Source organism: Condylura cristata, unplaced genomic scaffold (genome assembly GCF_000260355.1).
Source record: "Condylura cristata isolate star-nosed mole 26May11 unplaced genomic scaffold, ConCri1.0 scaffold00007, whole genome shotgun sequence".
Classification (NCBI taxonomy): Eukaryota; Metazoa; Chordata; class Mammalia; order Eulipotyphla; family Talpidae; genus Condylura; species Condylura cristata.
In genome coordinates, this window is record NW_004567108.1 from 2,506,201 (window position 1) to 2,519,876 (window position 13,676).

At 54.9% G+C, this 13,676-nt stretch overlaps 1 protein-coding gene across 1 annotated transcript in view; it reads right to left on the reverse strand.

Moving 5' to 3' along the window:
• Positions 1 to 2,214: 2,214 nt before the first annotated feature.
• Positions 2,215 to 13,676, reverse strand: part of FAM173B (family with sequence similarity 173, member B) — an 11,920-nt gene continuing 458 nt past the window's right edge. The window contains exons 2-5 of the mRNA XM_012721722.1: positions 10,809 to 11,098; positions 9,288 to 9,425; positions 7,259 to 7,309; positions 2,215 to 3,078 (exon numbers count right to left, since the gene is read on the reverse strand). Of these exons, the coding sequence (XP_012577176.1) occupies positions 2,872 to 3,078; positions 7,259 to 7,309; positions 9,288 to 9,425; positions 10,809 to 11,098 (686 nt within the window). The 3' untranslated portion in view covers positions 2,215 to 2,871. The remainder of the gene's footprint in view (positions 3,079 to 7,258; positions 7,310 to 9,287; positions 9,426 to 10,808; positions 11,099 to 13,676) is intronic.

Here is a 13,676-nt window from a genome sequence, read left to right on the forward strand (position 1 = left end):
CCTCCGGGGCGGGGATCAAACCAGTGCTGAAGTGGCTGCTGCCAGCTTGCAGTGCTGGGCTCTAACCCGTTGAGCTGCCAGGGAGGGCCCATTACTTCCATTTTTTAAATTCTGGTTTTAGTTCTTCCACTCTGCGCTCTGATCCATTAAGAGTTCATTTCTCTGAACAGTGTGAGGCAGGGTTCGGCTTTATTCTTCTCCGTGTGAATACCCCGCTGCCTAGCCCCATTCATTCAGAACTATTCTTTGCCCCCTGAATTGTCATGGCGCCCTGGTCAAACTTAATAAATGTGTGATTTCCTTTCTGGAGCCTCAATTTTATTTCCTTGACCTGTAAGTCTATTCCTAGGCCAGTACCTTACAGTCTTGGTTGCTGCCACTTCATAGAAACTTTTGAAACTGGGAAGTGTGAGTTCTCCAACTTTCTTCTTTTTGCTGATACAAGCCAGCAGCCCTGCACCTAGGGGGTTACCCAGCTTCAACAAAAAAGCTCTTGTCCCCAGAAAGAAAACGTATGCGCAAATGTTTATTGTGGTTTCATTCAAGCTCATCAAGAACCGGGGAAAATCCAAATGCCTGTCCCTGATAAATGGTAAATGGTCAGAACCATGTATCCATGGACCCAGCAAGAAGTAATGAGCACGTGTCCACTGGATGGATGTCCACGCCCCACGCTGGACACACAAGGTGTCGTCGGTCTGACCCCGGCTACATGACATCTGGAAAAGGCAAAGCGCTAGGACAGAAAACACATCAGCACTGCCAGATGGGAGGCAGGACTCGATTACCTGCCTGAACTCACAGCCCTGCGCACTGAGAAGGGCCAATGTTCCTGGATGACAAGTATACCTCATTTCTTTAAGTGTAGAGCTTCCGCCCTCTACCGTTAATACCTGAAGACATTTCTACACAGTATTTATGTGTGTTATCACTGGCCTATGCTTGGAAAATATTCCCTTTCGCTTAGAACAGAGTATTGGTTTTTCTCAATAAAGGACTGAAAATGAAAAGAAAAATATATCAAAGCCACTTTGAAACTTCTCCTGCTGTAGGGAAAAAAAAAAAACCTGTAAATAGCAAATCATCATCCTTCACTTCCCTCCACATATAAATTGTGCAGTAAAGGCCTCTTTCTTGTTTTAGTTCCAGCAACAGCTCATTTGCTCCTAGGGAAGAATTCATCATAATCATCTGAATTACTTTCACGTTTGTGAGCAGTTTGCAGGATTTGACCAATAGTCAGTTGGAGAAATTTAAAAACTTGTTTGTTCTTATCCATCTAAACAGAATCCTTTGTGATCTATAGCAAAGTGATTCTTTAAGCCTGAAAAAAAAAGATTAGAACCTTCTGTTGAAATGGAAACTCTCCATAGGATCAAAATTCATGTCTCAGAAAGCACCAGTAAAAGCCTAAAGGAATAATAATCGCCAAACTCCCGAAGACACAAAATGCAGACATGTGACCCGGCCCGCAGCCTGGTGCGGTGTGAATCCATCACTCCTGATCATCCATCACTCCTGATGGCCTCCAGAAGCGCTGAGGCCGCCTTCTCCCCTCCCTCTCCCAACTCCTAAGTGGGGAAATGTTTGCCTTTCATTTACTGGAAACAACAGTGGTGCTGTGTCAGCAGATGGGCCAAAAAGGCAAATATAAACATGGAGAGGAAGCCTCCCAACCTGAGCAAACAGCAAGGCCGGAGGCTTGTTTAGGGCTCAGCTGTGCAATCTCAATCGTATTCAGAACCTTTTAATGCAGAAGGGCAGGGCCGAGGAAGCACAGGAAGAGCCCACAGGCCACAGGTCAGAGGGCAGCAGCCAGGGCCGACGGCCAGGCGGCAAAGCAGCCAGGGCAGCCCTCAGCCGGGGAAGAGCTGCAGACTGGACGTAACGCACAACACCGGCAAGTACAGGAGTCGCTGTTCCGTGTTCGGCCCCACGGTGTCACCATTATAACTGACGTTAAAAAAGGGAAGTTGGGGCCCTCCCTGGTGGCGCAGCGGGTCAAAGCGCAGCACCGAGAAGCTAAAGCCGCTTCAGCTCCAGTTCCATCCCCGCCCCGGAGGTGACCCACAGGGCGCGGCAGACCTCTCCTGACCGCCCGCTGCTCCCCTCAGCAGTGTCCTTCTTCGATCTGCCTGTTCTGCTCCCTTCTCTGTCTCTGCCTCTCACCCCAGCTCTTGTATGCATAAATAAATGAATGAATGAATTGCTTCAGGCCGGGCCTGGTGAGATGTGGGGGTGGCACCGGCCCTTGGCAGCAGGTGTGATGTGCACATCGATGCCATGACTGCAGCGCACGCCTGGGATCTCTACAGTGTTGTGAACCAGTGTCACTAGGGTACAAGACAGTGTTCAGAACTCAGAAACGTTAAACTGTGTCTGAGCACACGCACGACACACAGTGGATTCACAGAGAGTAATTAACTCTGGAACAAATGATTCCCGGTTTTATATTTTATGTTTTACAAAATATGTCTCTCTACATCCTTTAGAAAATTTGTCACGACCTGCGGGAGAGATGAACCCTACATGTGCCTAAGACTTAAGACGCGGCCGGCCCCTGCCCTCTTCACCAGCGGTTTGTTCTCCTCCCTGGCGCGGCGTCTCGGTGCCCAGGATGTGGAGAGCCGGTGAGTCCCCGCCCGGCCCGGGCCGTCCCACTCCGTCCCACACGGGAGAGCAGCACAGATGGCAGATACACCCCGAAATGGGGCTTTAAGTCCAGCTTCTGCTCGCCACTTGCTTCCTGCACAAGTTAAGGGAAGTGGGAATTTCTCGATCTGGACCAAAGAGAGACACTCCTGCAGGAGACACGGCTGCGAGTGGGCACCGGGGGCCGCCGGCATTTCAGAAAAAGGCTCTCGGCGCCGCTCACGTTTGCGTGGCCAGCTGTCCGGGTGCGGACCCCCGGGGCCTCCCGCCGCTCCCTCTGAAGGTTCTCACATCGTACGCCCACACGGTGTCGATCCCCTCGCCCGTGACCTCGTCAGGGGTCCAGTTCGGGAACGGGAACCGGCAAGCGATGACTCTGGCACCATCCTCAAGTTCAAGCTCAAGCTTCTTGGCCAGCTGCGGCATCTGTGGGCAATGACAGTGTCTGGTAAGGGGAGATGATTCCACCACATACCTGTGCACAAGTTACCTGTGAAAAGGACCCCGGGGCCTACGGACATCGCCCAGTAATCCACGCAAACTACAGAAGTCTCTAACGACGCCGACAGAGCAGCTCCTCGGGGCCACTGTGAATCAGCCCCTCTCAGCAGCTGCCCCCGGCTCCTGGGAGTCTGACTGACACCATCATGTGGTGATGATTAAACGAGGAGCGACTTACTGACCTAAACTTTACTTATTGACCATACTTCTTTGACTCTAGATGCTACTGGCTGAGACGTACCATCGCTGCTGAGAGCAGAAAACTGCTGCTAATTTCAGTACAGACAGTGTCAACAGTCGGGTTTAGGTCAGTCTCAAATGGCCATGGTGCAGTGGACAGCTGGGGTCGCTGGCGTCTGCACCTGGACACACAGCGTGTGTTCGGACACGCCCATCTGGGGGCTGTGACCTTCTGGGGACCACAGGCGGAGGCCCCGGCGTCCCTCCTCAGACGCGATGCCAAGGCGGGGACCCAGGGGTGGCTCGCGTGCCCACACTGTGGTTACTCTTGTCCCTTCCTAACAAGCGGGTCCTTTGGGGGGACACCGTGAGAGGATGTGCACACCCTGTCAATCTTCAGCTGGGGCCCCCCCACTGCAGAACCGCTGGCGACTCGGCCCTGGAAGGTCTTTCCAGCCCTGCAGCAAGTGGCCAAAGCTAGCCCTGTCCCTCCTGCAGGGAAGAGCTGCCCTTCCCAGCCCCCTGCCAGCCAGCGCCCTGGGCGTGGGGGCCCAGACGCTCCTCCCTCACGACTGCAACCCGGCCTGCCCTGCCCACCGTGTGCCTGAAGACTGCAGGTTGACCTCAAGCTGGCAGCTCTCCCCCAGGACAAGCCCTCGCATGTTCTGGCCCTCACACCCCAACTCACAGAGCTGCCCAGTCCGGGACCCCCTTGCTCAGGCCCTGAGCAGCCCGGCTCCAGCATCCCTGACCCCTCCGGCTGGGACGCACTTCTTAGAAACCAAGACCTGAGCAAAAACTGCTCCCTTTAAACCAATACCAAATCAGCCGTGCTTCTGTGAAGACTCGTCCCTGACCTGTAGCTTTAAAAAGTGCTTGGGAAAACACCCCTGCGTGACCCCAGGCGACAGAGTCCATATTCCATAGCAAGATAACAAATAAGGGTCCCATCACGGGTGGGACATAACTGATCTCTAGCGCTAATGAAAGAGTGAGAGGAAGACAGAAGGAAGGAGGGAGGGAGGGTTTTGTTCCTTGAGGGAAAAGTTAAATAAGCAAAGAATGAGACAACGTGTTTTTCCAAAATATCAGGGTCGCCTGTGATGACTTTGCTCGTAGAAAGGATCACCGAAAACGTGCTCACGGGACTGCGATTCTGCTCTCCAGATGGCTGTCATATGCTAAGTCGAAATAAACCTAGAAACGAAAGGCGCTACTGCGATCAAAAGCAACTAGCAGCTGAACTATACATAAGCACGCGCAGAGGCCAGTCTCGCTGCTGCGCCCAGGCAAGCGCCGGGCGCTAACAGAAGGCCAGGGGCTCCCACAATCACGGGTTTCAAGGCAACACCCGCGCGTCACATTCCAATCACTTCTTCAGGACTTTAAACGTCAGGTGAAGCCAGCTCACCTGGAAGGCGTCAAGCAAAGTAGCACATCCATCCCAGCAGGTCACTCCATCCCCCGCTCCCCACTTAGTTTCCAGGGTGCCAGCCTCCCTCTGCGCCCCCCGGGCCCACTCCCCCAGTCTGCCCTCCTGCCCGCCCCTCCTCCCCAGCTCCCACTCCCCGTCCTTTGCTGAGGGCCCCTCACTTCCCAGGGCTCTGAGGTGAGAGGCCAGGGCTCAGGTGGCGGGGCGCTGCCCTCCTGGGGGCCCTCAGCCTCTGCTGGGCTTCACCGCTGGCCCATGACGCCTGAGCCACCTGATGCCACCGCCCCGGCCGCCAACCTGCACCCTGCACGTCCCCAATTTCACACCCACACCCCTCCCGCTGTCCCCCAAGCAGCTCAGCCTGCCCTTTTCCCGGTCCAAAGGGCAACGCCAAACCTCAGTTGTCAGGCCAGTCACCCTGGCGCCGCTGGGTCCTCTCTCTCCCAGGGCGGCCCGTGGTCCCTCCATGCGCGGGACCCGCCCTCCTCATGGCGCACGGGCACAGCTCACGAGGGCCGGCCTCCTCCCGGCCGCCGCCATCCCCCTCCTCACCCCGCCCCGGCCTTCGCAGTGGCTGTCCCTCGGCCGGACACGCTGTGCAGGCCAGCCCAGGGCACGCTGTGCCACACAGCGGCACGAGCCCCTCCCTCTCCGGTCAGGCCAGTCCCACCTCTTGGACTGGCCCCGCAGACCACCTCCTGAGCCGCGGAGCCGCGGGCTGGGTGCGCCCGCCACCCTCCCTTCGGGAGTGGGGAGGCCACAGGCGCTCACTTCCCGCCCAGACAACGGCGGAGGCCTCATGGAAGGAGCAGGACTCTTACGGCTGTGTGGGCAGCCCCCCGGGGCCACGCTGAGCACCGACAGCTCCCTAGATGGACCCCAGGGGCCCTGCCCACAGCTGCCCCTGCTGGCCCACAGCTGCCGGTCCCCGATGGGGCTTCTCCCGCCTTGCAGACGGCACCAGGCTCTTCACGGCACATGGATTTCAAATTAACACTTAAATTAAACATTAACACAAATGCTTTCCCTCCCTATCAAATTTTGATCTGCCAGTCGTTGACTAACTAGAAAATCTGGGCAGCACAACTCCTCCCTCCCTGTGGACAGCTGCCTCCGCCCTGCACCAAGCTCCACCACCCCGGCCCACCGCCCTGGACTGTCCATCCCCTCCTCATCCTCCCCTCCCTTCCCTTCCCTGCTGGTCTCCAGTATATTTCTCACAGAGTTTAAGAATTACTCTTGTTGTTTTGCCAGCTTGAAAAAATATTTCAAATTAAACACAGAAAGGCCCAAGCAGCAGAAGTAGTAAATAACCATCAGATTCCCCGGCAAGCCTGTGACTCCAGCCAGCCCCTGCAAATGACCGGCAAGCGGGCCTCCGGCCTCGTCTGGCTCTACAGCAGAAGTGCAGACACCCAGACTTCATCCTAATTTCAGGCTTTCTGAGAACGGACTGCAGGCACAGAGAACCTTGTCACTTTCATGGCTAGCGAGAGCATTCCCACTCCATCAACTTGAAAAGAAAATAGCATTATACTGAAGGTCCCTCACATTAAAAAAATTTCTCAAGCGTTGAAGCATCTTATACAAAAAAATTAAAGGGCGAATAAGAAAATAAAACCACCAAAAAGCAAATTTCCTCTTTTTTTTTTTTCATTAAACGCCATGTCAGTCATAGAGTGGTTTTCCGCAAGCATCGATCCCACCACGATATTACGGCTACAATCACAGACTGAAACGTGAGGGGCTTCCCGCGGCAGCCTGCAGAGCAACAGCGACAGCAAAGCCTGGCTCGGGCCGCGTCTCCGGTGCTGCCTGAGGACCGGCCTCACTCCTGCCGCGTCCCCCTTTGCAGAGGGCTCACCCCGAGGCCAGTGAAGCCAGCCCACAGGGGCCGCCGCGGCGCCCCAGCCTGGGTGGCAGAGGGCGGCCCTCCCCCGCGGCGGCGGGGCGGCAGGGCAAGGGCCTGACCTACGCCTCCAGGGGCTCGGGACGCGGCTTCCGACTGGGTCTGTTGACAACTGAGGACTTTGCTGGAGGCAGCTGCTGAGAGACCCTGAGCAGGCCTCCCTGGCGGCGCAGCGGGCTAAGCGCCGCACCACGAAGCCGCAGCCGTGCAGCACGAGCTCGGTCCCCGCCAGGGCGGGGCCCCAGGGCGCGGCAGACCCGCCTGTCTCCCCGCGGCCCCCTCAGCAGTGGGTCTCGGTGCATCCGCTGTTGCGCTCCCCAGTCTGTCTCTGGGAAGTTGCCTCAACCCCCACCCCCACCCCGCACACCTCTGACCTGTACCCCAGTAATTGTGTGTATTAATAAAATCTGTTTTACAAAGTAAAAGTAATTAAAACATAAAAACTATGGCCATTTCCTGACTCAACATTTCAGGCCCAAAGCACCTGGTCAAACGGCAGTTGGGCCGGCGGCAGGAAGGCCACGTGCTGGAGAGGGCTGGGCAGAGCCTGAGCCAACCCCGGGGCCGGACACCGCAGCACTCACCATCTGAGGCACCCCGAAGACCACAACGTTCGAGTACTGCGAAAAAGTCACCTAGGAGAAGCGGGACAGAGGGGTTCAGGCGTTGATTTGTAAAAGCCAAACAGTTCAGATTTTCTTGTCCCAAAGTAAGTTTCCCACCTTATCGACACTGGGCTGCCACCAGGACAGGCCTCTGTCCCACGTCATCGGGAGAGACGACCAGCCACGGGTTTTCCAAAGGCTGCCCGGGAGGGTCCCGCCCTCGGGGCGGCCACGAGGACCCCAGGCCTCTCCACCTCCCTGGTCACGTCATGTGAGAAAGGCCTGCGACTGACCAGGCGGTGGCCAAGCCAGGCCGCCCGACCCCGCTGCCCATGCTCTGCTCAAGTCCACTGCTCACCAGATCCAGGGTGCCCGGGGCGCGTCCTCAACTCTGACGCCCTCTTCTCTACAGCACTAAGTAGGGCCTCTCTGGGGTAAAGGCACGGCACTGGCCAGACCGTCACCAGCCACTGATGCAGGAGTCCGATCCCCGGTCAGGGTGTGACCCACGGGGCGCGGCAGACCCCTCCTGTCTCCCCACCGCTCCCCTCAGCGGTGTATTTCAATAGATCGCCTGTTCTGCTCCCACTCTGTCTCCGGAGAGTCCTCTCACCCCCAACCCCGCACCTCTGGCCTGTAGCCCAGTTCTTGTGTGCATAACAAATAAATCTTTGAAAAATAAATAAATAAAATAAAGTACTAAGTAAAAAATGCAATGAAACGGTCTTTACTTGAAAAAACTGGGGAAGTGCTTTGCCAGTCAAAATTCTTATTACCCAATAAAAGTCTTATTTACTCTGGAGAGAGATCGTTTATACACGATATAAAGACAATGCGCGCAAAACGCAACTGAGTGTTTACGAACTACTGATGACAATGTTCCGGTGCAAGTTCTTATTCAAGGCACTGAAGGAGGATGCCTGAGACAGAACCACCGGGCGCCCTTCAGGGGCGGGCGCGCCTCCTTTCACGCAGCGGGCTCACTGTGTGCCGCTGGGCTCGTGCTCCCCACGACTGCGGGTCCGTGAGCACCTGGCATCCAGCACCCCACCGGCACCACTGTGCCAGTAGCTCTGTGAGTTACCATTTTTGCAGTAAGAAAATTTTAATTCAGATGCATACTCTGCTTTCTTTAAAACACAATGCTATTGGCCCTCCCTGGTGGCGCAGCGGGTTAGAGCACAGCACTGAGAAGCTAAAGCCGCTTCCGCATGAGTTCGATCCCCGCCTGCCCCGAGGTGACCCCAGGGCGCGGCAGACCTCTCCTGACCCGCCCGCTGCTCCCCTCAGCAGTAGACTTCGTCGATCTGCCTGTTCTGCTCCCCGCTCTGTCTCTGGGGAAGCCTCTCGCCGCCCCTGCACCTCTGGCCTGTACCCCAGCTCTGTATACACAAATAAATAAATAAATCTTTAAAAAAAAAAAACATAATGCTATTGCGCACTTACTAGGAGAAGGGAAACATGGGAAACAGGAGCGCACGTGTCTCACTCTGGCCACGTCCACGTTCCTGGGGCCTGGCCCAACGCGGTGCTCCGCCATGAGCCTGGACTATGAATGGGCCTGGCCACGCCACATGCTTTATGAAGGGCAGAGGGCCAGGACAGCTCGGCTGCTGGATCTCAACTCTCCTCCCCGTGTCCATCTCTCGAATCCCACCCACCCACCCACCCCCTGAAAGGTCTGCTCCTTACCTAGAATGACATCAACAAGTTAATGCTTGAACAGCAGCTGATAAGATTTCCAGCTGCGATAACCTCATCATTCCAAAATAACCAGAAATGAAAACTGCTTCAACCGAGCAAACAAATCCTCAGGATCGCACGGCCATCCTGCCCCAAACCTCACTCTCCCGCCACCAAGAGCAGGTTGTAACCTGCCGCCTCAGAAGTGGCCACAGCTCCGTGCGAAGCATTCAGGTGCGTTCTGTTTCTGCTTCATTAACATCTCAGTGTTACTCATACTCATCGTGAATCACAAAGGTTCCAGGGCCGCCGTGGCCTCACGCACCTTCCACAAATCCGAGATGTGAAAGCGGGTCGAGGCCTGCACCCCCTCTCGCCACGCGCGGTACCGGGAGAACCAGACCAGCCAGGGGTTGAGCTCGTAGCCCACCGCTGTGAATCCCTCCTTGGCTGCCGCGATCACCTGCAGGAAGAGGCAGCGTTTATTCCCAAGAGGGAACCACCTGCACGCTCCGATGGCGTGAACACGTCCTGTTTACGGTCCTTTGTCCTCAGTATCCCACCAAGTCACCGCCTTTGTCTAAGACATTCAAGATGTGTCTCCAGGTGCCTGGGCTTTGGGGAGAGAGAAAGTCGGCCGGGAAGCTCAGCTGCCCCGTTTCCGTCCAAGGCTTCCCTCTGCATCGGAGTACACGGCTGGGTTCGCGCCGGACAGCGGCATCACCGGCCTGGCCCCACCAGCCACGGGAGGGTCACAGATAGCCGCAAGATGAACCCGCCTGGGAGCGTCCAGTGAGCAGGCTGTGGTCGTTAACAAAAGCAACCTGACCACAAGGACTACGCAGCAGGTGGCACATTTCCTTGGCAGTTAAGATCGTCCGTTCGGAACTGACAACAGGCCAACGGGAGGAGCCCCAGACCGGGATGGGCGCGCCGGCCGCTGCTGACCAGGTGGGCTGGTCCCGGGTCCCCCACTCAGCTTGTCTTGCCACCCCTCTTCCAGGGGACCTCCCTGAGTGGGTGCGCCGCCTGAGGGACCTTCCCAAGCAACTGTCTCACCCCGTAAGGAAGCAACTTTGGAGAAGCCTCATCCACCTAACTCTGGGTGTTAAAACTTCCTCTCACTGACATGCACAGCTGCTGACTTCTCTGAAACAGTCAGTCGCCTCTGACCTGCTCCTGAGGGCTTCCGGGTGCACAGACATGACAGGGTCCAAGGCTTCAAGGCCTGCAGGTTCTATGCTAAGGGCCCCACCGTGCAGCCTTCCTCCCGTCACCTGAGGACCGGGCTGCCTTACCCACAGAGCATTCTGGAACACCCCCTAGTGGTCAATGGCCTTAAGTCTTTATCTTCATAGGTTTGCAGCCAGGGTCAGAGTGAGCTGAAGTCCCTCAGTCTGATCTTGGAGGAGTGGGGATGAAGGCAGTGCCTCTTCCCAACTCCACAATATCACCAGGCAGAGATTAACAGACACGTAGAAACAGAAAAAGATACAGACGCAAACATGTAGGGTGCGAACGGGAAATACTGGAGTGGTGAGACGCCATGATTTAACCTACTTCTACTTACGCCAACTCTGTTGGTGCACCTTTTTCAATGCACAATTTCATCATTACCGATTAAGAGTTCCTTCTTACGTGGGATAGCTACAAAGAACTTTAAGAAAAAAATTGAAGAAAAATAAATTCTAAATTCATGCTGGAGGGTTTGCTCGTCTGGCCAAACACACACAAAATTAAACTACTCCATCCAATTGTCAGTTACGGCCAGTCTTAGGCAAAGCCTCCCAGTGATGTTAACAATCCCAGTTCCAAACCTCACTCCGGAGTCTCCAGCCAAACTCACAATGCGCCCGTCGCCGCTGCCGATGTCCACCAGCGAGCCCTTCCTGCGCTGCAGCAGCTGCACGACGTTCTCGATCTGCTGGGCCGTCGCAGGCACAAACGGCAAACAAACTCTGCGGAGGGCCGGGGTGACAAACGGCGTGGCCACAGCATACACGGCCACCAGCGCGCCGCCGACGGCCCCGGTGATTACGAAGCCCCACCGGCTCTTCCTGGGGCCGCTGGCTGCCGGAGGTGCGGGCGCGGAGGGCGGCGACCGCCCCTCTTCTTTCAGCGCTTCTGTGGACGCACCTGGGTTGAGAACAAGCAGAAAATATAGAGGGACCAGCAACCCAGAAATCCCGGGTCCTGTTTTTCTCTCTTCAATTCTTTTTCTTAAAAGATTTGTTATCTATGCACACAAGAACTGGGGTGCAGGCCAGAGGTGCGGGGGGTGAGAGGAGTCACCAGGGACAGAACAGTGGGAGCAGAACAGGTGTATCGACTGAAATCCACTGCCGAGGGGAGCAGCGGGGAGACACGAGGGGTCTGCTGCGCCCTGTGGGTCCCTCCCTGGCTGGGGATGGAATTCAACTAAGCAGCAGTGGCTGGTGACAGCTTCATAGTGCTGACACTTAACCCCAGCACCTCCCGGGCAGCCCCGCTGCAATTCCTCTAGACAAACTCATGCTTTTTTAAAAAAATGATTTAGCTGAATACAATCTTAATGGCCGAGGTATGATTCCACAATGAATTCTAGATTCCAGCCATTAAATTAAAGAGTTTCAGAGAATATGATTCAACATTGATGGAAGACTAAAATCTTTTCTTTCCTATACATTCATTTTTGTTTGTTCTGGAAGTCATCCTTGGAAAGCAATGTCTTCCAGCCTATCTGGTCTCTTATGAATTCAACATCCATCCCTTCAAGGGCTACCGTGAAATTTGTGTTCTTATGATTCAGAACAGAGTCTTATAAACAAACAAGCTTGAATATATTTAATTATTACCGTATGTCAGGTAGGAAATAAGTATTCCACATCAAAATTATCCAGACACCTATAATCCAGTCCCAATAAAGAAGAAAAACATCAGGTTTCATGGACAATCTTAAACAAGCATCGTAGTAGAGATTTTTAAAACAAGTCCAAATAGAACTTAATAGTCACTGCAACACTGTCATAAGTATGAAATAAAGCAAACCCCAACCACTAAGAAATTGAAGGCTTCTTGAGCTTTACCTTTCAAAACACTCATTTTCTTTAGCTATTATTGTCATTTTTTTTTAAAGATTTATTTATTTGTATATACAGAACTGGGGTACAGGCCAGAGGCTCAGGGGCGGTGAGAGGCTTCACCAGAGACCGAGTGGGGAACAGAACAGGCAGATCGACAAAGTACACTGCTGAGGGGAGCAGCGGGCGGGTCAGGAGAGGTCTGCCGCACCCTGTGGTCACCTCCGGAGCAGGCGGGGATCGAACTCATGCAGAAGTGGCTTTAGCTTCTCAGTGCTGTGCTTTAACCGGCTGCGACACCAGGAAGGGCCTTATTGTCATATTTAATTGTCAATAATGATACAACTGATACTTTTATTTTTGCAAAGTTACAGAGAATTCAATTATCTTACTGAAGTCTGGGAATGGAGCAAACTGATCTTTTTTTGAAGTTAGTTTAGCATTATCTATATTTTTTAACAAAAATTGATTTACCACTGATTCACCTACATACCTAGAGGCAAAGAGGCACCCCCTCACAATATATATAATTTTGCAAATCCATGGTAAATCAGTAAAACATATTTATCCTTCACAGGATCTCACAATTTTAAGATGGGCGTTAACTTCAACCAGATCCCGTGCCTCTTCCCTTGTTTGAAACTTGGTTTCCTCTCTGCAAGTGGGGTCCTGGAGTCATCTTGAGGATGTAATGAGCAGAGGCTGGGGCTCAGAACCCCACCTGGGAATAGGAGAGAGTTAACAGGGGAGAGGGCGAGGTGCTGTCATGGGGAGCGGTCTTGTCCACCATCCCACTATTAGCTCAAAAGGCCCGTGGGCCCCTTTCCTGTGCATGCTGTAGGAAATGACCACCAGGTCTCGGGTTTAGCCACAGCCAGTGATTAAGGTCTGCGCAGTCTGGGGGCTCTGGTGTCAGGGGGTGTGCTTGCCTTTCCCAGCTTCTAGAAGCTGCGTGAACTCCCGGGACATGGCCCACCATGCCCCCTGCGGCCAGCACATCATCTCTCTGACCCTCCTGCCTACCTCCCTCTTTGCTATCTAGGGGCCCTGTGAGTGATTACGCAGGGCCACAGGTCTAGCCCATCCCTACCTTTGCCTTGACCACGTCTGCAGTCCCCCCATAATAATTCACAGATTCTGGACACCAGGACATGGACATACTGAGGGCCATTATTCTGCCCACCCGCACATAAAAGGTGCTGTACTTCCAGGAGGCACAAACTGAACACAAGATGGGTGCACAGCAATGACACCCCGCACTGCGCCCCCGATGGGGGGAGGGGATAATCCTTACTGACTCCTGAGGTCACCAAGGTGACTTTTAAAACCGGCTTCGTGGTGGAAAACCAACTGGAAGCATCTCCACCCCGACAGCCGGCCGCGGGAAGTCTAGGGCGGTGTGTGATGAAGCCGTGGGACTGCCAACAGCTTCCAGGCGCTTCGGCCTGGGGGCGGCGGCCAGGCCCACGGTCGCGTGCACCTTTACGCCCCGCAGGAGCGACGGAGGGCACTGGACACTGCCGTTGGGCACCGGCTTGAGTCTCAGAACTGACCAGCGTGTAAGGTGCCCGGCCCGCCCGCCCGGCCTCCGCTCGCACGCCAAGCTCTCGGGCAGTCTCCGGGCAGCTAGCAGGCGCGGAGCCCCGGCGCGGGCC